Source organism: Corvus moneduloides, chromosome 1 (genome assembly GCF_009650955.1).
Source record: "Corvus moneduloides isolate bCorMon1 chromosome 1, bCorMon1.pri, whole genome shotgun sequence".
NCBI classification, from domain to species: Eukaryota; Metazoa; Chordata; class Aves; order Passeriformes; family Corvidae; genus Corvus; species Corvus moneduloides.
The window spans coordinates 4,932,958-4,959,251 of record NC_045476.1 but is presented as its reverse complement, the minus strand read 5'-3'; the positions used below and the strand labels follow the sequence as shown (position 1 = coordinate 4,959,251).

The following is a 26,294-nucleotide window of genomic DNA, read 5'->3' as shown; positions in this document are numbered from 1 at the left end:
AGGCTCCCCCGGGCTGTTCGGCACTCAAGTCCCGGCCTCGAGCCCGCTGCAGCCGCCGGGATGGGCACCCGCTGGTACCGGGAGCGGCGCGGCCGCCCCGCCCCTGCCGGCGTGGCAGCTCCGGGAAGGAGCCAACAGGTGGGAGCCAGGGCGGCCCAGCCAGCGCGGGCGGGATGCGGGAGCGAAACCCCGCCGGACCCGCCTCAGCGCCCGCCACCCCTCGCCGCCCTCCCGCCTCCCTCTCTCCCTCTCCCCGCGGGCCCGGTGCCGGCCGCCTCACCCCGTGCACGTGGAAGCCCTCGGCGCCGCCGCCGGGGCCCTCGGAGCTGGATCCCAGCCCCATGGCGGCCGCCCCGCCACCGCCCCGCCGGGACCCGAGCGGACCCGGCCCTCAGGCGGCGCCGGCCCCGAGCATCGCCCTCACGCCGCTCCCGCAGGCCCGAGCAGCGGAGCGCCGAGCGCAGCGCCGGGACACAGCGGAGCGATGTGGGAGCGCGGCTCGGCTCCGCGTCCTGGCGCGTGACCGGCGGGGAACGCCCCCTAGCGACGGGGGCGGGGCGGGAGAAGCGAGGCGTTGCTGCGGGGGGCGGGGAGGGGGCGGGGTCAGCGCTGAGGGGGCGGGGTCGGTGCTGAGGGGGCGTGGTCAGTGCTGAGGGGCGTGGTCAGTGCTGAGGGGTGTGGTCAGTGCTGAGGGGTGGGGTCAGTGCTGAGGGGTGGGGTCAGTGCTGAGGGGCGTGGTCAGTGCTGAGGGGCGTGGTCAGTGCTGAGGGGTGGGGTCAGTGCTGAGGGGTGGGGTCAGTGCTGAGGGGGCGTGGTCAGTGCTGAGGGGGCGTGGTCAGTGCTGAGGGGCGTGGTCAGTGCTGAGGGGTGTGGTCAGTGCTGAGGGGGCGGGGTCAGGAGCGAGGGGCGGGGCCAGCGCTGAATCCCCGAAATTCGCTGAACCACGGGATTGTTCAGGGTGGAAAAAAGCTCTGGGCTCACTGCATCCAACCTCTCAACGGGCCCCACCGTGGCGACAGACCATGGCACTGAGTGCCTGTCGCTGTTGGGGCAGTCACGACACACACGGACAGTGCCTCTTTCAAGGGCCAAAAAGCCCTTTATTAAACAAAGCAGCCTCTTTTATACGCCTTTTGTATGTTATCATTCGTGTTACAGATTCGCTGGCTGCTACACTACTACAGTAGACTCATTGGCTGTTATTAACTACAGCATATTACCATTGGCTACCTGTGGCATAAGCGTTCAAGCATTCAGAAAAATAACGGGTGCGGATATGTTGCTGTTTTCTCCTTCTATTGTTTAAATGTCATGCTTCTGTTAGTACTACATTCTCACGGGTAAAAACTAACTGTTTTTCTTCTCATGGACTTTTCTTACAGTCCTTCTCTAGCCGAAGTAACAGGCCTGAGCCATAGTTTTACAAAGACAGCAAGGCTTTCATTTTATAAGGTTTTACTTAAATGCCACATGTGCCACATCCAGTCTTCCCTCAGACGCCTCCAGGGATGGTGGCTCCACCACCTCCCTGGGCAGCCCATTACAATATCTAATCACCCTTTCAGTGAAGAAATTCCTCCTTATGTCTAACCTAAAACTCCCTGGGTACAGCTTAAGACTATGGAAAAAAACCCAAAACCTGTCCACTACTGTTCTCATTTTAACAGCCTTTAACAATTATTCCCCTGATAGTATAATCCAGAAAGAGATTATTGCTATTTTTTTTACCAATATTGTGTTTCTGTTCCTCTCTGTAGGCAGAGAATTGTGCTCAAGAGCAGTATTTCTACCAGCTGAGACAATTTTTAGCATTAATAGCTGAAGAAGCAAATCAATAGTCCAATGTTGCTGTTTTCCAAGGTGTAGGTGATCACTACGAAGATGTGGTATTTCATGTCTGCCCCATTGTGTTCTACTTAAGATGGATCTTTCTGATTCTGCCTTAACTCATGAAGGGAAAAGTTCTGAAAGTTTTTAAAGTAGCAGAATTAATTTGAAACGTTACTATATTAATATCGTTAAAATGCTAGTTATATTTTCTGCATGAGCATTTTCATTTCCATATAGAAGTATTGGTTTCATTAAAACTCCGTGGCAGTACTGCTCTCACTTCCAAGATCTCATTTTTCCAAAGGATCCATCCACATAATCTCTCTGGTTCAAGTCCGATGTGTAAAAAGAGAAGAGAAAAAAAAAGCTGCTTTTTTCATCCTCTGCCTTTGCTTCCAAGTGAAATTCTTGCATTCCCTGTCACTTCAGCAGCTATTTATGCTTGAAAATCCACAGACATTGGTTCATATTTATCCAAAGAAAGCATGGGATAGTCTCAGAAGCATTTTTAAGTAACTTTTCCCTGGAGTTGTCTCTAAGCTGTGACTGCAGATCCGTGCATCACATTCATTGAGCAGATGGGAAGTAAAAGTATTCAGAAAAAAAAATAAAATTATGCCTAGCATTCATCTGTGGGGTTTTTTGCTGTGTATATTTGGGAACCTCATCTCATAGTTGTGTTTTTTATGAAACTGCTTTTCTTCAGAATGTTTTTTGTAACAGGTGAGCCAATGAGGAGCTGCAGTGCTGGCCGTGTAATTGTATTTCTACAAACAATAGAAATGAGAAACCTTTCTTCAGACGTACCAAAAGTAGATGCCAGAGAAGAGAGTCTGATGCCAGTACTAAATTAGGAAATACAAGACCATAACAACAAAAAAAAGGAAAATCTAGAGGAATTTTTCGCATTTGTGTTTATCACAGAAGGCAGTGAAGAGGTTTCCATTCCCAAACCTTTCTTTGCATTCTCTTATGTTAAGGTGGAGGTGAAAGAGCCCATGAACAGAGAAAACAAAGAGTCAATTTGCAGGAATAGGTGGTACTTGCCCCATCTTTCTGGAGGAGCAGGGGAAGGAGCTGGCACACCACAAGCACATGTTTTGTACCGTTTGCTCAAAGCACTTTGGCTGCAGGGGACTGGGAAGTGCCAAACACAATTTTTAAAAAGGAATTCTAGCAGAGATCTGAAGGGGAGGTCTGTAAGCCTTAATAAAGTAATAGAAACTACAGTAAATAACAGTTTTAGTGGGTACCTGAGTATTACATCCCTGGGAAGAGCCAACATGGCTCTGACAAAGGGCTGTCCTGTGGAAATACACAGAAAAGAGTGATCTGCTTGCTTGGATTTCACAACTCCCTCATCAAAGCATTATCAAGGTTTTTCTAAGGAAACTAAGCAGCAATGCTTTGAGTTATATTTATTTCAATGAGTGGCTAAAATAGAAGAAATAGATAATGGGAGTGAATGATCACTGAAAGATCATCCAAAGAGCTATCAAAAAAAACAAACGTTGGTTTGCCTCATAATCTAAAAGCCTGGAAAGAGAGATATGCAGTGAGATGACAAAAGGTGTAAAAATATAGATAAGGTGGTCTTTTTTTTAACTTATGCTTTCACATTTTGCTTGTCACAAGTTTCAGCAGTCTGAAACTTGGTGATCCCTTAGTCCAGTGTTTCATCCATCTCTGCAGGTTAAATTAGGAGTTGTAGAATAAAAGAAATCTAGGAGAGATTTGGTAAATGTAGGCATGTTTTAATTACTATTTTATCTAATTTACTAAAGAAACCGGTACCAAAAGTAGTGCTGCTGTCAATAAATTACTGAAAAAAAATCTAGTCCGCCCTGGGCCACTTTTTTGCAGCAGTTTTGTTTGGAAAAATACTTTAGCTCATATTTATTCAACACTTGAGCAGCACTCCCATATTAAATTTGTCAGCTTACCCAGAGCCCAGAGACTCCAATAAATTATTAAAGAGCAGCATTGTGTAGCAGGATTTGTAGTGACACATTGTGTCTTCTCACAGAGAGAAATCAAGCTTTATTTTCATGTAGCTCCCTTGAGGATGATTCTGTGCTGCACAGAGATTTGCTTTAAATGGTTGCATGGGTGCTTCGGGAGCATCAGCACAAAACTGTTTCAGACACTAAAAAAGAAAGTTATTTATTCGATTAGAGGCGATAAATTTTAGGAAAACAAAGGTCTGTCAGTGGAGAATTATATATATAGTGTGTGTATGAATATATATGTTATATAGTCAATGCGACATTTTGCAAAAATATTTAATTTTTTTAAAATATACTTTCTGAAAGAGAAAACTTAGTGCTCTGCTTTCCAATCTGGCAAATGTTGAGTAATTTTGGTTTCAGCACCACAGTCCGAGGAGCCCTGCATGTCTGTTTCAAGCATTGGAAGGGTTTCACTTCGTTTGAATGTTGTTGCTGTTACATCACTTTTCAAAATTTTACACATTTAGCACATTTTTGGTTTAGTCTTTAGAATCTGAATATTTTAGTTTTTGGATTGTGATGCTGGTTTAGAGCTGGAAAATCAAAGAAACCAGAAAAATACATGGATAATTAATTATATTATGCAAGAATGTTTTTACAGCTAATGGATAAAAATTATGAAGGACTCAACAGAAGGCTGGAAACATCTCCTGGATCTTAGAGGGAGTGTATCAATGGTAGTTCATCCATAGCAAGGCAGAAGGCCTCGCTATTTAAAAAGTAAAATGAGATCATTAGACTTTTAGCCAAATATGAATAAGTATAAATATGTAAAAACTAATGCATACTGTACCTAAGTTTATAATTATCTAGATTACATTTCTTGTTTACTATAAAATCTGGAATAATTCATTGTTTTGTTTGGTTTTTTTTAGTGAATACTTCTATATTATTCAAAAACTTTTTCACATGAGGAAGAATGTTTATTTGTTTCTACGGAGGGAAAATAAAATAATCTTTGGGGTTAACACTGTTTTATTGTGTCTACTTTGATTTGGTTGTAACTTTGGAATTGCTTTGATGTAATTATATGCCAGAGGCAAGGAGACTGGAATCAAAGAGCTTTCTGAACAGGTCTTACTGACTGTTCCATTAAGAGGCAAATCCCAACCTAGTGACAAAAAGATACGAGGACTTTAGGAAGATTTTCCAGCCTCTTCTCCCTGTGGGTTGTTTTTTTTTTTTCTGTGATTATTATTTCCTCATTAGTCGTGTTGTACAGGAAACAGTCTGCATTTAAAAGTTTAAGTTTCTGCATTTAAAAGAGTTTCTGAAAATGGGCAAAGGAGATTTTTTGGTCCCATGTGGCACTAAACAAAGGTGGCATCTTCATGTCATCAAAACTGGTAAATCCATAAATGGTGGATGAAAACTGTTGTCAAATTTCTGAGCAAACTCTTATTGAAATTTTACTTTTTAAAATTTTATTATGTTAATTGTGTATTAGACAGTGGAAATAGGATTGAATTAGTGTTAATAAATAGCTAGGATTAATATTTTAGGTATTCTCCAAAACAGTTTGTCAACAGAGGATTTTCCTGTTATAGTAAAGTCAGTCCATGATAAAAACCAGCAAACTGGTAATGCAAGGTTAAAACCATAACAACTGGTAGGTCATCAGAAATTTATTGTGGTTGTTACAGGGCTTTAAGCCACTACAAATACTGCAGTGTTATGACATTTCCACACAATGATATCTGCATCAGGTCTTTGCTTTTGCAGATACCGAATTTTGAAGAAAATGTCATTTATCATTCATGGCAATGGAACTAAAACAATGTAATCCAGAACTGGCAGATCCTGCAGAGAACTGAACACTTTAAATGCTTATTTTTCAACGCTCTTTGTGTGCTTAGCAATTTCAGCTTGACTGTACCATTATTTTCTCAAATATCAGTCTTTTCTAAACGTTCCTCTGTAAATGTAAGATGTGTGCTGACTGCTCTACATTTAGATATGTAGATACAGTATAAAAAGCTGCAGCTGAGTTAGTTGTAGGTTTCTTTTTTCAGTCGGTGGAGAAAGTTTCAGGCAATTCTTGGCTGTAGCTGTTTTTAAAGACTTCTCAAGGCTGTTGTACAAGTAATTTTTCAGTATAGCAGAAGGACTGTGTAGCATGAATAAAGATCTTTGGCCTCTTTCAGAACTGTTTTACTGTAGAACTCACCAGAAATTAAGGAATAAAGGTATAACCATTCAAAATCTCAAAGGATTAATGTTTTCAAATATTGACTGTCTAAAATCAGCAAGCTTCAGAAGTAAGCTTGCAATGCAGAGGAAATTCTGTGAATGAATTTAATTAGTTAAGAATGATGAAAAATATTAACAGAATATTAGTTCTTCCCTCATTATCAATGCAAAATATTTGTGTAGTAATAGGCCTATAATAAATTTCAAGATTATCAAAGAAGCTGACCCTAAACAATGTTTTGGTCAAAATAATTGGGAGTAGGAACTAAACATTACTGAGGACAATAATGTTTACAGAAAGTGGTTATTCAAAATCAAAAGGAAGAGCATCTCGTAGATCAAACCAGTTTAAATTACATTTTCTTAAGGAAATTCATTTCATCTTCCACTTGTGCAGATGATGTGCAGGACCTTTATCATGTGAACAATTGAATTTAATCCTGAACAATTATGTATCCGACAGGATTATCCACTTCACTGGCAAATATTAATAAATCTGTCACGATCTTCAGTCATATTTATTTATACCTCTTGGAAGGCAGGCACAGGATGCTCATGAATGGGAATTCTAACAGTGATTAGACAACATTTTCATATTTGCATCATACATAAACAATTTAAATGATCATCATATTGTTAACAGTATCACCCTTCAGAAGTTGTAAAGCATGGAATCTTTTAACCTTGGAGAAGCATAAAGAAAGATAATTCTACATTTAAGAGTTGCCAGGCAGGGGCAAAGATTCAGCTGTATCCAGTTTTGTTGATTTTGTTGTACTAGTGTGTTTCAAGCCTCCCTCTTGTACTCACAAAAGAGAATTTCTATTTCTTATAAATAAGATATTGATGGTAAAGGAAGTTGGTGCTTCCAAATCTATGGAGTGCAGCTACATTCAGTACAGCTGTATGGAGCATAATATGAGTTTTAACAGCCTGATTTTATTTATTACTAAGCTTTGCAGAAACTACACAGCTCATTCTTTTGTCTCCTTTACTGTACCACTGTTCCAGTGCTATCAGACCTGCTCGGGTTGGTAGGCAAAGGTATTTCCTGTGCAAACGGAGCTCTTGGAAATGTTCCAGCATTTAAGCAGCACTGCTGGATGCAGGAACAGCTCAGCTGGGTTAGTAGCAGTCAGTAATGCAGCCATCAGCACACTGGAATAACTGGGATTTTGGGATAAGTCACCTCAGAGCTTTGGGAGTGAAGGGGTCTCCCATGGAATGGTTGAAGTTGGAAGAGACCTCGGAGGTCACCTGGTCCAAGCTGCCTGGAGCCAACTCTCCAGGGCAGAGTCAGCCTGCCAGCCCAGTGAGGATGTGTCAGGCACTCTTCCCTAGAAAGGCACTTCAAAGGCTTCGTGAGACCGTGCTCAAGTGGCTGAGTCACTCCCAGGGGACTTTTAAAGAGTCTGAGCTGATTAACTCTTCAGGCTCCAGCCCCTTTATGATGATTGTAGCTTTGCTGGACTTGTTCCAGTAGATGAGTATTTTTCCTTGCACTGGGGAGCCCAGAACTGGGCGCAGTTCTGCAGGAATTCTGTCCAACAGCTGCTGAACACAGAGTGGGAATTTCTTCCCCTGACCTGCTGGCTATGCTCCAGCTGATCCAGCCCAACACATGGTTGGTTTTATTTGCTACAGGGGCTCATTGACTCATGTCCAATTAGTTGTTCACCAGGACTCCCAGATCCTCTTCTGCAGAGCTGCTTTCCAGCCAGTCATTGACTTCAGTCCTCTGGTTTGGACCAGAAAAAGTGATCACAAGGTTCCCTTCCAAAGGACACACAGACACACATGAAACTGCTCTGAAAAACTTTCAGAAATTGTTGTGATGGTTACTTCATTTTCTTGCACTCTTCATCATTGCTGCAGGTTTTTGAAACACAGCAGAGGACACAAAACCCTGATCCTTTGAAGGAGCCAAGACCAATTTCTTCCCGGCAGAATTTGGCAGCAGTGATTAATGTCCAGCACCATCAGCACCAGGACCATGTACGAGCTGCTGAAAGCTATAAAGATGCATTAACCTCTACTCCAACAGATCATAAAGAAAGTATTTTTTAAAATCTCAGTCGGCATCTCCCTATACAAGGTGAGAGAAATTTTTCTTTTGGTGTCACATCCTCAAAAATATAGAAAAGGAAATATTGCTTAATTTTTCAAAACCATGGAATTATCATGGTGGAATTTTAAAATAGTATTTCTGACATTGAAATGGAATAACAACCAAAAAGGAACACGAACATAAAAAGGAAATCCAGCCACGTTAGCAATTTTTGTACTTATGTATCCATTAAATAAATTGCATCAAATTGAAAAATATTTTAAAATTCATATGTAGTACAGTAAATCATCAGAAGAGAGCATCATATTACAAATATAAAAATAAGGTCAAACTCAACAAAAAGGAAAATTGCTCAGGTATAGTTTTCTACTCACAGTTAAAGCCAGTTCTTAAAGCCCATGAATTATTGGTTTGGAAAAACTCTCATTTACGTTTGTGAATGTTTGATTCTCAGGGCCATTAACTGGCAGAAAATTGCATTGAATTAAGTATGAATTCCATCTACTCTTTTCCTGAGAATTAATGATATGCAACATATCACAAGCTTTAATGTCTTGCAGCTTCATTTAAATAGAACAGCCATTAACATTTTGCAGGATTGCTCTGATTTTCAAAGAGAGGCCATCTCCTTGTTATTTGTACTTGACTTCCTCCGTGTTTCCTCTACTTGTTTATTCATGATAGAAATTATGTTAGGCCTGTCACTTCAGATAATTAATGATGCACAGGAAAAATCAGTAAAGAATACCCTTGGCTGATTATTCATAATTACTCAGATACTGCAATAGTTGCGCTAATGGGGAAATCTATCTTTGATTTAATTATAAAACTAGATTGAAATTGTTTTGGGAAAAAAATTGATCTACTCTGTTTCTTTTATGATAGAACTCAGTAGAAGGAAAATAAGAGGCTCTTGATACTTACTACAATTGTTATCTAAATACTTCATTTTTAATTACTTGTTATTTTCTCAGACAATAATGAAGTTGGCTTATTTTAATTTGGGTGATTGATTGTCAAGATGCAATAACTGTTTCTCCAGTCTACACACCAGCACACTGTTTTTACATAAAAGCAGTAAGCAGGAAATTGCTCCATGAGTTAGGTTGGCATCACTAAATTTTTTTCCAGAGAAAGTCAGAGAAAAGGAGTAAAGGAATGAAATTATGAAAATGAGAGATCGGTATCCCCTAAATACTGTCTCTGTTGGACAGAAAAAATACTTATTCAATACGCACACCTGAAAATAGAAGAAATGTTTGGGTTTTGTGGGTAATTGTTACCAAAGTGGTGACACTGATCCATCCATCCTTTCTTGTGTGACATCTAATGATAGGTTTGGAACTCTTCCTAAACAGGGGAAATGTTCTACATGCTTTTGGGGATGGTAATACTAGTTCTTTTGTTATCTATTCTGATAGTATTTAAAGTAAGCAAATTTGGAATATTGTTTAATGCCAGTTCATGTGTAGGGCTTTTTATTTGTGCATCTCCTTTTATTTTCACAAGTTTTTGTCTTCTAGATGAGGAGCGATCTCATGTTCAGGAGACAAAAATATGAACAGGCAATAAACCTGTTGGGGTTTTGGGAGGTCCCCCTCTGTTTTCTCTTTTCTCTCGAGGAATTTTTCCCATATATGTTGCTGAGGCAACAAATTGCTGGGTGCTTGGGAGAAACAAAAGACCTGGCCATAGATGGAGGGGTCCAACGGGCTGCTCTCTTTCACCTGGGCTTGTGGGGTGTTGTTCTCGGCGTTCTGACGGAGAGAGAGGCTGCCATCGTGGTGGAGGGAATTCGTCAGCACTGCAGGCGTCTGCTTTCGGCTGCCTTCCTTCTACCGTGAGTGGAGCCTGCTCACTGGAGCAGCTGTTGCACCAGGACCCTAACACCCCATCTCACTAAAAGAGGAACCTTTTCACCATCTGCTGGGGTGCCTCAGGGAGAAACCCCGGGATTCCCAAGCCCGCCTTTCCCTGCCCCGCTGGGAGCTGGGCTGCAGCCACCCTGCCTCTGCTGTTGCTTGGAGCCTTCGCTGCTCTGTAGCCCCGCTCACCCTGCCTGCGCAGACCTCTGGGGGTTCCCGCTGCAGCTCTGGAGTTCGATACATCTCATCTGCCAGCCGGGATTTGTGCTCGTCCCTGCCGTTCCAGCCTGCGGTTCCCGAGGGTCCGGCCAGACACCGGGATCGGCTGCCCAGGGGTTTGTGAAGTCTTTGTTCCATCCCTTCCCGGGATCCCAGGGCACCGGTGCCGCGTGCTCCCCGAGCTCGCTCCGGAGCGCCCCCTGCAGCCGCGGGGGAACCATCGCACCTGCCCTGCTCACCGGGAGCCGCCAGCGCCCCTGCCGGCTGCGAGCGGAACTGCACCCGAGGGGAAAGGGCCTGACAGCCGAGAAGGCTGGGACTGGGTTTGTGATTGTTTGCTGTTACTGCCAGAGTTATTGCTGTTTGTTTGCCTTGTTATACACATAGAGATATATAATAGTAAAGAACTGTTATTCCTATTTTCCACATCTTTGCCTTAAAGCCCCTTGATTTCAAAATTACAATAATTCAGAGGGAAGGGGGTTGCATTTTTCATTTCAAGGGAGGCTCCTGCCTTCCTTGGCAGACACCTGTCTTTCAAACCAAGACAAAACCTTTACCAGAATGTTGTAGAAAAATCATAGGTATATAATGTTAAATAAGCTTAAAAATTTTGATTTCATTCAGATTTCCATCCCAAGTTTTAAAAAAACAACTCGTGAAAATATGAAAACTCTGTTTTCTTAATTTCACCTACAAAATTTTCCCCTTCTGGGTAAAATCCAGGATTTCACAGGAGTGTCTGTAGTGTGACATGGAGAATTAATAGATCCGACAGGTTTGAAAGAGCTTTCTGATTCTGGAACATGGAGACGTCAGCAGCATCTGAATTCCTCTTGGCTCTGTGACTTTGCCATTATTTCTTTTAAAAATCTGACCCTTTTCCCAAGAGATAAACAGCATTGCTGTATCTGATTAATTACAGGCACAAACCAAAACAAAATTAAGTGTGCATGATTTAAGTCAATATTTAAATTTTTCCAGATCTGATATCATCTGAGTTATTGTAAGGTAGAGATAAAATGTACTTTAATGCTTTATCATTTTTAGTTAACTTTTCAGCCCTGGAAATATTAAAATTGCTGATAAGTAGTAAGCTTAATAAAACTAGAAAAAAAATATTTAAAATTTTAAAATAAATTCTTTGGAATGTTGAAGAAAAGATAAATTTTGTAATCTGGCTATAACTACTTCAAGGGACTCTACTGCTGGTCAGGCATACAAGGGAATATTTGTGGATTTGGGATTTTCAGAGCAACACCTCTGTGCAGTTTATGTGGCTGCTCTAAGGCTCAGTTTGTAACCCAGATTGTTTGTAGCTGGAGTCTCTTCCCATCTTTAGTGATTGTAGGGATGTTTGCTCAGGGTGGGTTTCTACAGGCCTGGGATGTATGAGAGTGGATGGCACAGATCTTCCATCCTGCATGGGACTGTGCCTGCAGCACTGGATGAAAAGCACAGTAAAATGGTCATTATTTAGATGTGCAATTTTTTTACTTCCGAGCATTGGTGTCCAGCTACAAATCCAGCTACCCCTCAAGAACTTGCTGTACTGAGATGGGAAAGTCCTGCTCCTCCTCCAGTCTTAATTCTTGCCGCAGGGTCTCACCTGCCTCTTTAATTCTGCACCTGATTCAGCTGTCTGAAACAACAGGAAAACGACCAGCAAAAATAGGAATACATTTTCCCTGGCTTAGTGTATCAAACCATTTCACCCCATGAGAGGAAAGGTTCCAGAGCTCAAGGCAAGTGAGGGATCTGTTGCCAGGAATAGAATGATAACAAGTCACTTCTTTTTGCAGCAACAAGCTGTTAGAGCAGTTCAGCCATGCCTGTAACATTACCCCTGGCACAGCTGATCATCGCTTCTGAGCTGTGTGAGTGCCTGTAACTGGAGAGCCACAAGTCAGTGCCCTAATGCTCCGCGCTCCTCTGCTAGATAAATTATCCTCCCCAGCTGCTCGAAGGGATTGTTCCTTCCGGAGCACGGTTGTTGAAGGAAATGCTGCTCTTTATCAACACTGCTCTTGATTTTATTTGTCATCATCACCGTAGTGCAGGTGTCTCTTTGTGAATGGTGTCAAGCAGCTCAGTTAACACCTGGCGCGACTCATCGATTCTCTTGCTCAACAAAGGGAGCTTTGTGCCTTTAGCAGAACTCAGGGGTTTGCCGCGATTTCAGGGTGAGTGGGAGCATCAGCTTGGAGATTTAACGGAGAAGTTTAGAGAAATGCAGTCATTTATGTCCCAGGGAGAGATTTGAACTGGCAGCTTTCCAGCAACGCATGCCTTTGACAGAGTTTAAATTTATTTAGTGCCTGGCAGAAGTACTTCATTAATTGTAGCAGCACTCCTTGTCTAAGCATATAATCAGAAACAAGGCACTTAAGCTGTCATGATTCAATGCAAGAGTCGCGGTACTTGGGGAAAAGTAAACAAACTCATTTTCCTCCGAGGCTGACCTCTTCCTTGGCAGAGTTTATGTGCTTGGTGCCTGATTTGTCTCTTTTTAAAGTGGTTGATTTTGCATTAATCTGTGCATCAGAACTGGCAAACACATGATCTGTAAAACTGCAAGAACTGTGAAGCTATAAATGGCATATGAAGGATGGCATATGTATGAAAAAACCTGTACATTCATCAGTATATTATAAAAAGTTAGACATCTATCTGAAAGAAAACCATCCACTTATTGTTTATAAAATTATATGCAGATATATGCTTACTGCAAATATTTCAGAATTCTCTTTTTTGCAAAGCAACTTTTCTATTTCATGGTGCTTTATATAGGTAAATATGGAAACTTCACATTGAGAATATTGGTCAGCCTCTGCTTTTTTCAAATAGGCACATGGACAATTTAGTCAAACTCTGGGATAATTTGGGAAAACTGGAAAGAACAGAAAGCTATGAAGAGTATGATTCAGATTCATCCAGATCCTCTGGGGCTTTGGCTCTTCATGTGGCACAGGACCACAGTTCGCTGACAGATCGTTTGTAACTTCTGGAAGTGATTTTTCTGCTCTGGTGAACTCAACCACCCCTTCCATTGTTTGGGATAAGACCACATTCCCAAGCTTTGTCTCTATCAAATCCAAGACTTGTACATGCAGGGCTGTCTATAAGGAACGTTGGCTGCTATCCTCAGGTTTTCCTGTGCATTTTCATTTAACTGTGAAGTACAGAACTCATTTGTGCGGTCCTTTTTCAGTGCTTGAGCCAAGTTCTGACCCTTTGAAAAGGACTAATTTGTTTCACCGCTTCCAAGAAGCTATCCTGTTAATCTCCAGGGAGAACACAATGTGCCACCACATCCTCAACTCCTTTAAAGCTCACAATGTTCTCCTTGCTTCAGTCACCGTGAGCCATTCAAGAACAGCATGAACCTTTTAGAAGCTGGCAGTACGGGCAGTACCCTGTGCTTTGTCCTTGAGTACCTTGCCATGGCCTTTAGCACCAGAACATGCATTTTCAGTTCTTTTTCCAGGTGTCAAAGCAATCTTTTCTTTCCTTTCCATTCCCACCTCTCTGCATCAGCACGTGTTCAGTGCAAAGCTGTCAGCTCTGTCAGTCCAGACCCATAAGTGTTCAGAATCCTACCCTGGAGCTGCACAATTCAGTTCTCCTGCAGTCCTTTGCCTTGGATTTATCACGGCAGGAAGGAGATTCCAATCAGGACTTGCCACAGCTGCAGGTGAACATCTTACCCTAAAATATCAAAACCCATCTAAAAATATATAAGTGCAGAATTCCTAACAGCTTTTTGCTACTATTAAAGAATAAAGGGGGCTGGGAGACCACTGAGGATTTGAGGAACTTGGACACTGATTCAAAAACTGCTGTTAAAGTTTGCCATTGGAAATCCCCACTAGGATATTGGTTTACTGCCTTCTGATCTCAGTCAGGTTGAATTATGTTGTTTACCATGGATCAGAACCATGACCATGAGTAGAGAGCTCTGTTGCTCAACTGCTTTGCAGCATCCAGACTTTTTTAAAAGGTGATATTGCTCATCATACACTTTGAGGGTCAAAAGATTAACTGCAACACTGCATCAACATCAGCCTTATAAAGGAGGAATCTGAACAGGGTTTCAGCTGATGAAAAAAATAATTCTGACTCTATTAGTAACCAAATGGGCGCCACACATTATTTATTCCTGAGTCCAGCTGGCAAGACACATCTCACATCCATGTGGTTAAACTCTTTTTTCTCTAAACATGAGTGTGTGCAACCCAGTTGCCCACTGGAATCATTCCTGGCCCATATTATGCACTAAAATTAGACCAAGTATTGTCTGGGATTGTGGTGGCTGACATGGGGCAAAACCACACCAGGAATTGTGCAAATAGTTTCACAACATAGGCAGCAAAAAGAAATGCCAAGCCCTTGGCTCTGGTAAAGTTTAGTTCTTGGTGTAGAAAGAGATCTGGGTCTGAAGAGATGTGTGGAAAAGTTCCCTTTGAGCCAACTAAACCTCTGGATTAAACCTTTGGTTTTGGATTGGTGATGTTGAAGATGCAGAGCTTGGAGTTGGTCAGTGTAGCAGCTCTCCTGAGCACTTCATCAGTTCATCAGCTTGAATATCCTTCTTTGTACAAAGTCCTGGGGTTTTATTTCTCCATGGCAAATGTGGAGAAAGGGTGTATCAGAATGCCTTTCATCTTACCTTTGCTACTCGAGTTAACAGTCATGTTTGCCTCTTTGTCTGGTTGGAAGGTTCATCTCAGTGATCTGAAAGCTCAAAGTTTGTCATGTTTGGGAATATCACAAGGACCTACATGGAGAAAATCCTTCAACCCTACACAATAACAGGTAATCCCACTGCTGTGACATCAACAGATAAGGTACTGCAAAGGTTCCCATCTTCTTTGCCAGCAAGCACTTACCATCAAGTTAAACAGCAAGGAGCTCATTTTCCAAGAGTTCCAAGTGAAAAGTGCTGATTTAAAGTGCTGGCCATGAAATGGGGAGTGGAGGAAGAAGGGATGGCGAGCTGCATCCTAAACAACATAGCTCAAGCAGGACCAAGTGCAAGGACCTGAGCAGCTGTCCCAGGGTACAGACCCAGATGAGGCTTCTCAGGTGCTTTTCCTCCTCATTTAGCATTTCCTCCAATGGAGCAGTTTCAACAGGCAGCTGAGCACCAAGGGCTGGGAAGGCAGGGCTGCAGCACCTGCTGGTGCACTCACAACCCTTGCCAAATGGGGTTTGCCAGCAGGGATTCATCTGGTCCTAGCCTGGCTGAGGACCTACTGGTTTGGGGGTACCCAGTGAGTCCAAGAGGCCTGGCCTTCCTTCCAGCCCTTGTACTTGTTTCAGGCCAGGCTTGCCATCCCTGGCCCTGCCATCCCTGTTCAGTGTGCTGGTGTTGGTTTTTCTGCTGGATTAGACCACAGCTGCAATTTCCTAGCAAGGGAAATCCTGATCCTCAGCCAAAAATAACTTCAGTAGGTATCCAGGTACAGGTGTTCCTCTGCTGCTGTCTTCTCGGGGGCTCTTGTTGGTTTGGCTGGAACGTGTGGCACTGCAAACACAGTTAAACTGCAGCTAAACTACACCAACCAGAGGAAACTGAGCCACATCCACACGTGGAGGCACTCAGCCTTTTTCTGCTCTTTATGCTGAACTTCCTGAAACTGGCTGAAATTTTGTTCTTTCAGATATGTTTTTGTGTGTATGTTCCTACATCCATGCTTTGAGGCCATGAGTTGGGTTTTATATTCCAGAAATTCTGATGTTGAGAAAAACAGGTATGGCAGGGTGTGTGCCTTTCTTTTTACACCAGCATGAGCGATGTCAGAAAGAAGAGAGGAGGGAAGATAAGAGAAAGGTGCCTTGATGTTATTCCCTAAGCATACAACTGAGATAAAAATTTGTCAGTCTTGAGTGCATGAATATACATGGAGGAAAAGCACAAATATACATACTGACAACCCACTTAGATACAGAATATTAATTTCTTTCTTTTTTTTAACATCTTTTCACTTTAAAAAATACAGGAAAACGCAGCACTTCTAAAAACCTCCATGCTGCAAGACCAGGATGGCACCATCTACAGAGCAGATGTGCAGGTTGTAGCAGTTTAAGGTGATGAATTTCCAGTCTGGGGCACAGTGTGATTTATGAGATAATTAGAAAACCAAATGCGTAACCACCCTGTTTACACGTGTGGCAGTCAGGATTTATAGACAAAAGCTGCATTTTGCTTTGTATTAGTCACTATTTGAGAAACTGGGAAATGCCATTGAGAATTTAACACTGCAGTAATTGAGATAAATAGAATGAAGAGGGGCAACAGGCTGTAAGAACAGCAGAAAAGTTATTAAAGGAGTTTTGTTCTTGTTTGCAAGAGGGCCCAAATCATCTAAAGACATTACAGGAATATTATGTAATGGCTACTACAGACAGAAAAGATGTAGAAAAAGCTCTCAGTCTACTTGTAGAAATTGAAAAAAACATTACTTAAAATAGTCTTTAGATCTTTTCATGCACATTCCTTTCTGTTACAAATTACACATAAGCTCCTGATTTGCTTTTCCACTTTTTTCTTCACAGTGAATAGCATTTGCTTTTTCACTTTAAATGAAAAGCACTGAAATTAAATTAATAAGCATATTAAAATACTATATATGAATGTTTTTACTATTTTTTCCATGTTGAGTAAGGACTCGGAGGCAGAATGTAAGCTGTTTATCTTGTACTTTTTCCTCTTTACTTAAAGTCAAAGTGAACCTTTCCAGTAAGCACAGTGGGCAAGATTCTGATGTCATTAATACTAAAGTTTTCCTTTCGTTTCAGTGGAGTTAGGAGTGTTTATAATGTTCCACAGAGTACTTTTTCTAAAGCATGCAATTTATTTTCTTATAGAAAAACCACACACATAACTCTTAAGAGTTATGGGACTGAAATCTATGGATTTCAGTAAACTGCTTTCTAGTGCAATGGTTACTTAAATACTGAAACAGGAGGTTGAGTTATGGACTGAAGGTTCTGCAGAATTTGGAGCACGGTCAAGTTACTCTGCTGTTAGAAGTAAATAAATAAGACATTATTTCTCAAGACTTTTCTTTCAGTTCTGTGTGGTGCTTAAACAATATGAATTACTGATATTTTGCTTCTCTCTTTAGATTTTTCAATGTAATCAAATCAATATTGGGAAATAACAGTGCGAAATTGCAGCTAACTGGGCACTTTGGTCTGACCCAACAAAACATTTCATTACGAGCTGCAAATGAACACTTAATGATTTTAATGGGGCTTTATGAATGCTCAAAATTAATCATCAATCATTAAACATATTAAAGCAGGTAGCAAGTTTTGCTGCTTAAAGGAGCCCTTTGACCTTGGTTTGATGAGCAGTGTTTTGGATAATTAAGAGTCTAACCATCCAAATTCTTCATACTGCACTGAGTAAACATTGTCACACTGACAGCACCCAACTGTAAAATGTTATTCCTGAAAATTTTATCACTGCCTGTACCAGGGGAGATGGTTTTCTTTTTGTATCCTCTGTGCTCAGACAAGCTGAAAAGCTTCTACAGGGAGTTTAATGACAAGAACTTTTGATTCATCTATTCCATCTAGTTTGTCAATAATATGTTGCCCTAATATAAAGTTTTAATATAGAGATTTAATATTTAATACATAAATTCATTTATATTATGAGATTCTGTCTGTAGGAATTCAGGTGCAAGCTGTGCCACTGCCTCACTACCCTCACAGGGAAGAATTTCTTCCTAAATATCTAATCTAAACCTGCCCTCTGTCAGTTTGAAGCCATTTCCGCTTGTCCCACCACTCCATGTCCTTGTCAGAAGTCCCTCTCCAGCTCTCCTGTAGCTCCTTTAGGTGCTGGAAGGTGCTCTAGGCTGCTATTTCCTTGGAAGGAAAGCATTCAAATTATTTTGACAGCGCCCCAAGTCCGTGTGATACTTAAAACAGAATGCCAAGGCCAGAATTCAAGTCAAACCATTAGCAAAAGTAAACTGGGTGTTGTCAGCTGCTGTTGCTGATAAAAAAGTGGGGTGTTGGTTGTTGTTACTCATCTCCCCGTTCACTGAGCCTTATGCACTGGTTTACTCTCTGAGTAGAACATGTGCCAAAGATGGTCTTGAATCCATCACCTCCCAGATGGTGCAGAAAGGTTTTAAATAAAACCAGTAGCTCTGTCATGTTGGGGAAGATGAAACAGGAAATCCTTATAAATATGATTGCCTGACAAAAGATTTTGGGAATATGAAAACTATAAGCAACATCGAAATGAAAGCCACCTTTTGAGATACCAAGTCTTAGTTACTGAACAACTGGAAAACAATGGTATGGCCGACTGAAGGTAATCCCCTCTTGATTGAACAATACCCTCTGCTTGCAGGCAGGTCCAAGGGTCAGAGCAGACCCTACTAGCTCAGCAGAAGGGGTCCAAAGAGTAGTTTTTAGAAGTTAAGATGTAACACTCTATGGTAATATAAGAACTCTTATAGGCTGTATGTAAATGCTATAGGATTTGTATCTTGTATTAGATTGGTTAGTGACAATTAGAATATTCAGTACAGAAGATGATTTATTGTATTGTAACCAGGACTTCAGACACTCTTACTACACTCTCACTTCTTCACTCTCATTCCTCTCGCTCTCTCTCTCTGTTTACTTACCCGCTTACTCTCTTGCTCTCCTGGGCCTGCTCCGAGCTGAGTCTGGCAGCTCTGAGCAGTGCCCCTGTACCCACGCCCTTTGCAATAAACCGCATGTTCCAAGATCTGACTTCAGAGATCTCTCGTCTCCGTCCGTCCCAACCGTCCAACCACTGACACACCAAAGCTCCCGCACTGTCATATGCAGTAGTCTATGTTGGGAACATTATATAAGGCCTGACATCTCCAGCAACCCCCAGGACCTGGGATTTCTCCTGCCCAGCTGCTGGAACCCAGCCTGGCATGCCCTCAGCCTGTGGGATCTCTTACTTACCTCCTAGTCAGAGAATCATGGAATCATTAAGGTTGGAAAAGACCTTTAAGATCATCAAGTCCATCCACTTGTCTTGCATATCCCCCTTGAAGACCTCAAATCCTCAAGTTCACCTTTTTTTCCCCTTCTTATCAGTAGCACCTTCCCAATTAGCTCCCTCCAAAGCTCAGTTCTGGTCTGGAGATTTTGTTCTTCATCCCCACCCTGTTTATCCCTTGTGTCCCTGTGTTTTGTTTATCCCTTTCCCTTTTACTTGTTATCCCCTGGGTACTAAAAAAGCCCTTGATCTTGTAACTTTAGCGAGTCATGTTCTCGTGTTCCATGTGCCTCTGACAGTCTGTATATCAAACTTGTTTTAAAAATTGCTCTCAGACTAGAGTTTCTGTGTGCATTAGAACTTCCCTGCACCTCAGCTGCCCTATAAATTTATCAGGCAGCATTTCTCATGAATGTGTACGTCCCAGTGTGTGCTAAACTGGGATGCTGTTCAGCCCATTTCCCTTTCCATCAGACATCACCATGTGAAACATCAGTAAATGTGGATTAAGTGTCTGTATTTCCTGAGACCAACTTTAAGTCTGATAAACATTTTTACCATTAAAGTGAGTATATATACATATGTATGTCTGGAATTCAGCTTGTGCTTTAAGGGCTCCCTGAAAGACAACTTTTTTTCTGTGCTCAGTAACTCTCACTGGATCACATCAAGTCCACCCAAATATCCTTATTTGCTTGTACAGTCGCAGAATCTTTTCCCATCATCCATCCTATCCCACATGCTACCACCCCTTATGCTTCCCATCACTCCTGAAATATTCTACTCATCCAGAAAATTTTTCTGTCATCAAAATATTTAATTCTGCTCCTGTGTGAACAAGGACAAAAGGCTGTATACTAATTAAAGAGTGCTAGATCACTAATTAATGAAACAATGCCAGAAGTCCAATTAACTGAGCAGTGCTAGAGCACCAACTCAGATGTTCTGCTTTTTTTTGGACAGAAAAATGCTCACACACACTCTGGCATAACACTGGTTTGCACCAGCCCATGCTCTTCATAGCAACTTTTACACACGGTTTGGAAAGCCAGTATGGATAAGGATGCATAAGCAACATGGATGAGACCTTTCTGTTTCAGAGATAAAAGAGTTTTACTGTATGGACACAAAAAGGGACCACCTGAGTTGGTTTTGTGGTGTTGGAGTTGGACATGATGATCCTTGTGGGTGCCAAGGGGAAACGCAGACATCCCTCAAGAGCTCTGCACTGAAACAATGCCTGGAGTGGAGGAATTCTGAAAACAGCTGTAATTCATCATCCCCAGTGTAATTTATTTCTCCTCTGGGCATTACAACACAGCCCAGCATCAAAGCCACAGCGATGATAGCATGTGCATGGTGCTGTGGAGGACAGATTACAGACAAACGACTGCTCGAGATAAATGCCTGATGTCCAAAAGGAGAATAAGCCACTGCATTCTTAAACACGGTTGTTTGTAGGGAACATAAAGCCTTTGGAAAAATAAATTAGTGGTGGAAAACGAGTGAGCTGGCCAGGCCTAACTGGGATGATGAGTGCAGTGAAGGTGTGGGAAGAGACTGCTTGGGTAGGAGGCTGCTTTCTGACCTCCTACCAAAACTAACTGGAAGCTAAAAGTGGTCTGTGATGTGAGGGGGAAAATGTGCTCAATGACTAAAAGAGGGTCTCAGTGCTGAAATACCACACTGAACTTTTTATGGCTCCCACTAAAATAAAAATGATTTGTGAAAGAGGTCTGTAGGGGTTATATGGGAAAGGTCCTTGCTCGTGCATTCCATGGAGAGTGGATCCCATTAACACAACTGGGTGGGTGACCCTTGCTGTCTTCTCCGGTTCATTTCCTTAACTCTCCCTTTTTTTACTTGACAGCTACTCTCTGACTGCAGTTCAAGGTGAGCTTTACTTCCCACCCATTGATGACCTGTGTGTCCCAAGGGGATTTCCCCTGATCATGAACCCAAATCTCTGGGTTTCCATCAGCTGCAGGCATTTCTTGTTTTCTTCCTGTCTGGACACAAAAAGCAGAGCTGTGTTTATATTTATATTTATATTTATATTTATATTTATATTTATATTTATATTTATATTTATCTGAAGAACTTATGCATCTAATATGCTCCCTGATTGCACCTTTAACCATTACATGGATATAAATCATGACGTTCCACCAGCACAAAATATAAGGGACTGCAGTTAATGAGGATATGAAAAAAGCTGTGGTTTTGTTTATCTATTTTACAAAGATCAGTTCATGTCACATGGAGTAGCACAAAGCTGGACTGACACATAAATCTCTTACAAGGGACTAATACAACACGTGCACCCACAATTGCTGGTCTGAAGCATTGGCCTCTCCAGCCTGGATCTGCCCTACCTTGTTTTTACTTGATCTGAAAGAACTCCAAATTTCTCAGAATTTTTCTGCCTCGTGGCTCTGGGGGAACCATACAATGTGGAGGTGTTTGTGTAGCCTTGGCTCCACATTGAGCAGTTGGGTTTTTTTCCCAAGGCAACATTTTTTATCAGTTTAATAAGTTATGGGTATAGATAAGCTGTATTGATCCCAAATTTAGACACAGCTGCTTAGCAGATATTTTAGTATAAAAAGACGTTTTCCTGGAACAGTGTGACCATTTCATTAAAGATGTTTCAGCTTCTGGTTCTTCTCGGCTGCCTGGGTAAGTAGCAATTTATTTGAGCTGGGGAAGGGTGAACCTCTCAGCCTCTAAGTGGTAAAGATTAGATTTTTTTTTTCTCTGCAGTTTCTGTGCTAGGGCAAAACCTAATGTGGAAGGGTTTTCCTCTATTATGGAAGCATTATCTCCATGGGAAAGGTTTGGGAGTTCTCTGAGGGAGCAAAAACCTGCAACCTGAAAGAAAGAGGATGTAGGTTGGTGCATCAGGGTGGGGTTGGAGTATGGAAAACAACTCAATTTATATCAGAGCTCTATATCTTGAAGCCTGTTTATGGTCTTTTTCACTCATGGAGGCTTCAAGAAGCCTCCAGGATGGAGAGTGACCACAGTGTCACCACGTGCAAACGTCAACCACTCCATCTTTCAGACCCGGCTGGCTGTGGTGACTATTTCTCTTTAGGAATCCACACAACAAACTGCTCTCCTTCCTTATTTGTGTTAGGGGCAATCTCTGGGACTCCCCTGAGGGATGCTCTTCAGAAAGATGCACTGGCAGAGCGAATAATTGGAGGCCATGAAGCCCAACCAAACAGCTGGAAGTGGCAGGTAAAGCTGGTGTCTTATATTTGAAAAAAAGCCTTAAATTTGAAAAAAAAAACCAGTGAGAAAATAACAGCTTCCACTGTCCAAAGCCACACACACTGTTTGTGCAGAGGCATGGCATGGCTTGGGTGTAAAATATGTTGTTTTTTGATCCAGGTGTCACTTCAGATTTCCTACCCCGAGGACATGGGATACTACGGCCACATTTGTGGTGGAACCCTTATCAGCAGCAAATGGGTCATGACTGCAGCCCACTGTGTCAGCATGTGAGTAGGATAAAAAGTGTTAAAACTCCTGTTCTGCTCCTCATTCTTGCTGCAGATGGGAGCCAAACCCTTTTCCTCCTCAGAGCTCCCCAGTTGTGCCCTGCCTTACACAGCTGGACGTCTCCCTGCTCACTTAATCAGGGGCGCTGGAAAACTCTGCTTTAGCCTTGATTTTACATATTAATGGCTAACTTCCTGGGAGTGGAAATCAAGCTGATTGCTGATTTGCATAAGAGGAGGTGCATTTGCATGAGTGTGAGCATTGCTCATGGGTTTGCATCCTGAGGGCCTGCAGAGAGATGGGAAGATGGAACAAAAGGGGTGTTTGCTTGCTCTCAGGCCGTGCTGTACAAGTCTGACATGCACGCCTCCAACAATGCCGTGGGACACCAGAAAGCCAACAGTCCCCTTTAATTGCTCCTGCCTTTAGTGATTGCACTTACAAAGTGTGACCAGCTGGTCCTTCACACTGCTCCAGAAAGGTGCAGAGATGCAAAATGAATCTTCTTGTTCAAGACCAAGCTCAGCATTGTGGTAGCTGATGCTTCACCTTCAGTTTCTTCATCAGCAAACTGCAGACAGCATGTGCCTGATTTGTAAAACCACTTAGAATCATAATTTAGGTTAGAAAAGGCCACTAACTAAAGGCCACTAACTAAAAGGCCACTAAAAGTCCAGCCATTAACCCAACTCTGCCAAGCCCATCATTAAACCTTGTGGACAAGTGCCACACCTGCACATCCCTCCAGGGATTTAAAACCACTCCACCACTGCCCCGGGCAGCCTGTTCCAGTACCTGACCACCCTTTCTGTGAAGAAATTTTTCCCAATATCTATTGGACATTTCCTCTCATTTTGTACTTTTTACGTGGGAGAAGAGACAGACTCCCACCTTGCCAGAACCCTCTTTTCAGGTAGTTGCAGGGAGCAACAAGGTCCCCTCTGAGCCTCCTTTTTCCCAGGCTAAACACCCCCAGCTCCCTCAGCCGCTCCTCATCATACTTGTGCTCCTTCACCAGCTTCCCTGCCCTTCTCCAGACCCACTCACAGCAGATTTGGCTACAGTCTATTGGAAATCCTCTGATGGAAGGTGCTTTGGAAATGATGACACTGGTAGAAGGTCTGGGTGGTGCAGGACTTGCACTGCAAACCACTCAGTGGGGAGTAGATTTTGCATCACTTACTCTGTGATTCCTTTGCAGGCCCCCAGATGTATCCTACCGGGTGGCTCTGGGCGAGCACAACCTCATGCAGGTGGATGGCACTGAGTACTACATTGATGTGGATGCAATCTTCACTCATGAGGGCTGGAATCCCTATGCCATTGCCAACGGGTAATTATTTTTAATGACATCGGGTGTTTGAATGACACTGAGCTTCCTGTCCCACTAGGGTTTATATGCATGTTCAGTCCAGCTCCCAGTGAGGCTGGATTTGTGGGAAGCACTGGGAGATGCTGCAAAGGAGATTCCCCAAATGGCTTCCTCTCTTGGAGGTGTTCCATGGTGTCCACATGGATGATCTCAGTCCTGTTTTGCCCAAGGTGGGGAAAAGATGGGCCTGTTTTACCCATCTATGGGAAAAACAGATGAATCCAGGATGTACAGAAGATTAGTGGACTTGCCATAAATCACAGCACTGTGTGCATCTGATGAAGGAAAGCCAACAAGAAAATGCTGAAGGACTGTCTCAAACCCCCCTCAGAGACATGCCTGTCCACCCAGGGTCCACCAAAATTCACCTCAAACCTATAGGAGACTTTTGGGGACTGTTATCCCCTTATCAGGCTGTACCATGGCCTCTTCTTTCTTAATTGCTTTTATTTTCCTGTCACCTGTGATAGCTGTAAGGAATAATTAATTATGTTTGCAAGGTGCTTGTCTGTTGTGCAGAGGCTAGAGCCCTGAGTGCTGAAATTGGACTGAGGATGTCTGATTCATGCCTCATCCAGGATTTTCAGTGAGGAATCTTTCACCTGTGGCCTGTTTCAGCTACGACATTGCCCTCCTGCGCCTCAAATCTCATGCCTATGACAATGGATTCGTTGAGATTGGAACACTTCCGCCTAATGGACAAATTTTGCCCAATGACTATCCCTGCTATATTACCGGCTGGGGAGTGATCAGTGGTGAGTAAGGGGGAAGGAGGAGTGTCCAGGGGGACCACCATTCAGATAAAGCCTCTTTCCTCAACCCCTGAAGCTGCTGGGCTAAGATGTCACCCTTTCTCGTGTCCCCTTTTCTGTGTAGTGAATGGTGACAGCCCGGACAGGCTGCAGGAGGTGGTGGTGCCCGTGGTGGACCACGAGATCTGCTCCCAGCCAGACTGGTGGGGATCCCAGGCAAAGGAGACCATGATCTGTGCGGGTGGAGACGGCGTGAGGGCAGGATGCAGCGTAAGAGCTCTTATAATCTTATAATCAGAGGGTTTTCAAGCTGCCCTCTTTCTTTTTTCTTTCTCTTTCACCTTGCTGTGCCTTCAGTTCTGGTTTTGCCATTTCTCCACCTGCAAGAGCTCTCCTGCAAACCCTGGCCCCTTGGCCGCTTTCTGCTGAGTATCTTCTGAACCAGGCCTTCTCCACATTCCTCCATCTCCCCAGAGATCAGAGAACAGAGAGAAAAACATGCAGATCCTCAGGGTGCGCTTCTCCCCTCTGATTTGGGAGAGTAGATTGGCCCTGTCTTTCAGCAGCATGTCCCAAGTGATCCTGGGGACAAGGCAGTCACCTCTGCCCTGACCCAAAGGATGAAGCTGCGGGGAAGTTTGTCCACTCTTCCAATGCTGTTGTGTTGTTGCACCCTGGGCCAGGCAGTGCTACCCCCTGCTTGTAACCCTTCTCCTTCCCATCCACTCTGTTTACAGCTGAGGTTGCTGCAATTTTGGGCTACGTCCAACAGCTCCCTCTGGCCCAGGTTAGGTGGAAAAAGATGATGTTGTGAGATTCCCATTATCCCAGGGGATCCAGGTGGCCTCAGCATCAAGGCAAGGAGGTTTGGCATGTGAAGTCAAGAAATACTTGCTACCTCTCCCTGTATTCCTTTCACTGTAAGGAAAGGTGGTGGCTTCTGATAAAAGCAGCCATGCAGAGCCCTTAAAATATTGTGGGAAAATGCATAATGTGTGATTATGTAAATATAGGAATATAATATAGAAATATATAGAAATAAAACAGGTTGTACAATTATACATAGTACAGTTGTAGGTATGGGATAATTTTAGGTCTGTAGTTATTTAGTGTATATTTTTATGTGGCTTAATTATGTCAGAACCTTATTACAAACCACGTTTTGAGACAAGGAAGAGCCTCATATATTTTAACTCTATTGTGCTCCTTACCCCAGTCATTGCTCAGATAATTTGGCCGAATATTTCGTTTCTTTCCTCCAATCCAGGGGGACTCTGGTGGCCCTCTCAACTGCTACAGGGATGGCCGCTGGGAAATCCACGGGATTGCCAGTTTTGGGTTAGTTCCCTACTGTAACACCTACCATAAGCCCACCGTCTACACACGTGTGTCAGCCTACTTGGACTGGATCCGGAACGTAAGTGTCTTCGTGCCTGTGAGGTAACCTGGTGCATCTCCCCTGAAAGCAAGGGATTGCC

At 42.9% G+C, this 26,294-nt stretch overlaps 2 protein-coding genes across 2 annotated transcripts in view; one reads left to right on the top strand and one right to left on the bottom strand.

The window, feature by feature from the left end:
* Window positions 1-428, bottom strand: part of GORASP1 (golgi reassembly stacking protein 1) — a 10,044-nt gene extending 9,616 nt beyond the window's left edge. Inside the window, exon 1 of the mRNA XM_032098381.1 lies at window positions 281-428. Within this exon, the coding sequence (XP_031954272.1) occupies window positions 281-343 (63 nt within the window). The 5' untranslated portion in view covers window positions 344-428. The remainder of the gene's footprint in view (window positions 1-280) is intronic.
* LOC116443808 (elastase-1-like) lies at window positions 342-26,294 on the top strand. The gene is made up of 7 exons (XM_032108421.1): window positions 342-642; window positions 22,325-22,428; window positions 22,582-22,691; window positions 23,894-24,025; window positions 24,683-24,819; window positions 24,941-25,086; window positions 26,084-26,294. The coding sequence occupies exons 1-7, from the start codon at window positions 342-344 to the stop codon at window positions 26,258-26,260; spliced, it is 1,107 nt and encodes a 368-aa protein (XP_031964312.1). The 3' UTR covers window positions 26,261-26,294.

Coding starts and splice junctions, on each gene's coding strand:
- LOC116443808 (XM_032108421.1), top strand. CDS start 342: ATGGCGGCCGCCCCGCCACCGCCCCGCCGGGACCCGAGCGGACCCGGC. Junction 22,692..23,893: donor GCAGCCCACTGTGTCAGCAT/GTGAGTAGGATA, acceptor ATTCCTTTGCAG/GCCCCCAGATGTATCCTACC. Junction 24,026..24,682: donor CCCTATGCCATTGCCAACGG/GTAATTATTTTT, acceptor GGCCTGTTTCAG/CTACGACATTGCCCTCCTGC.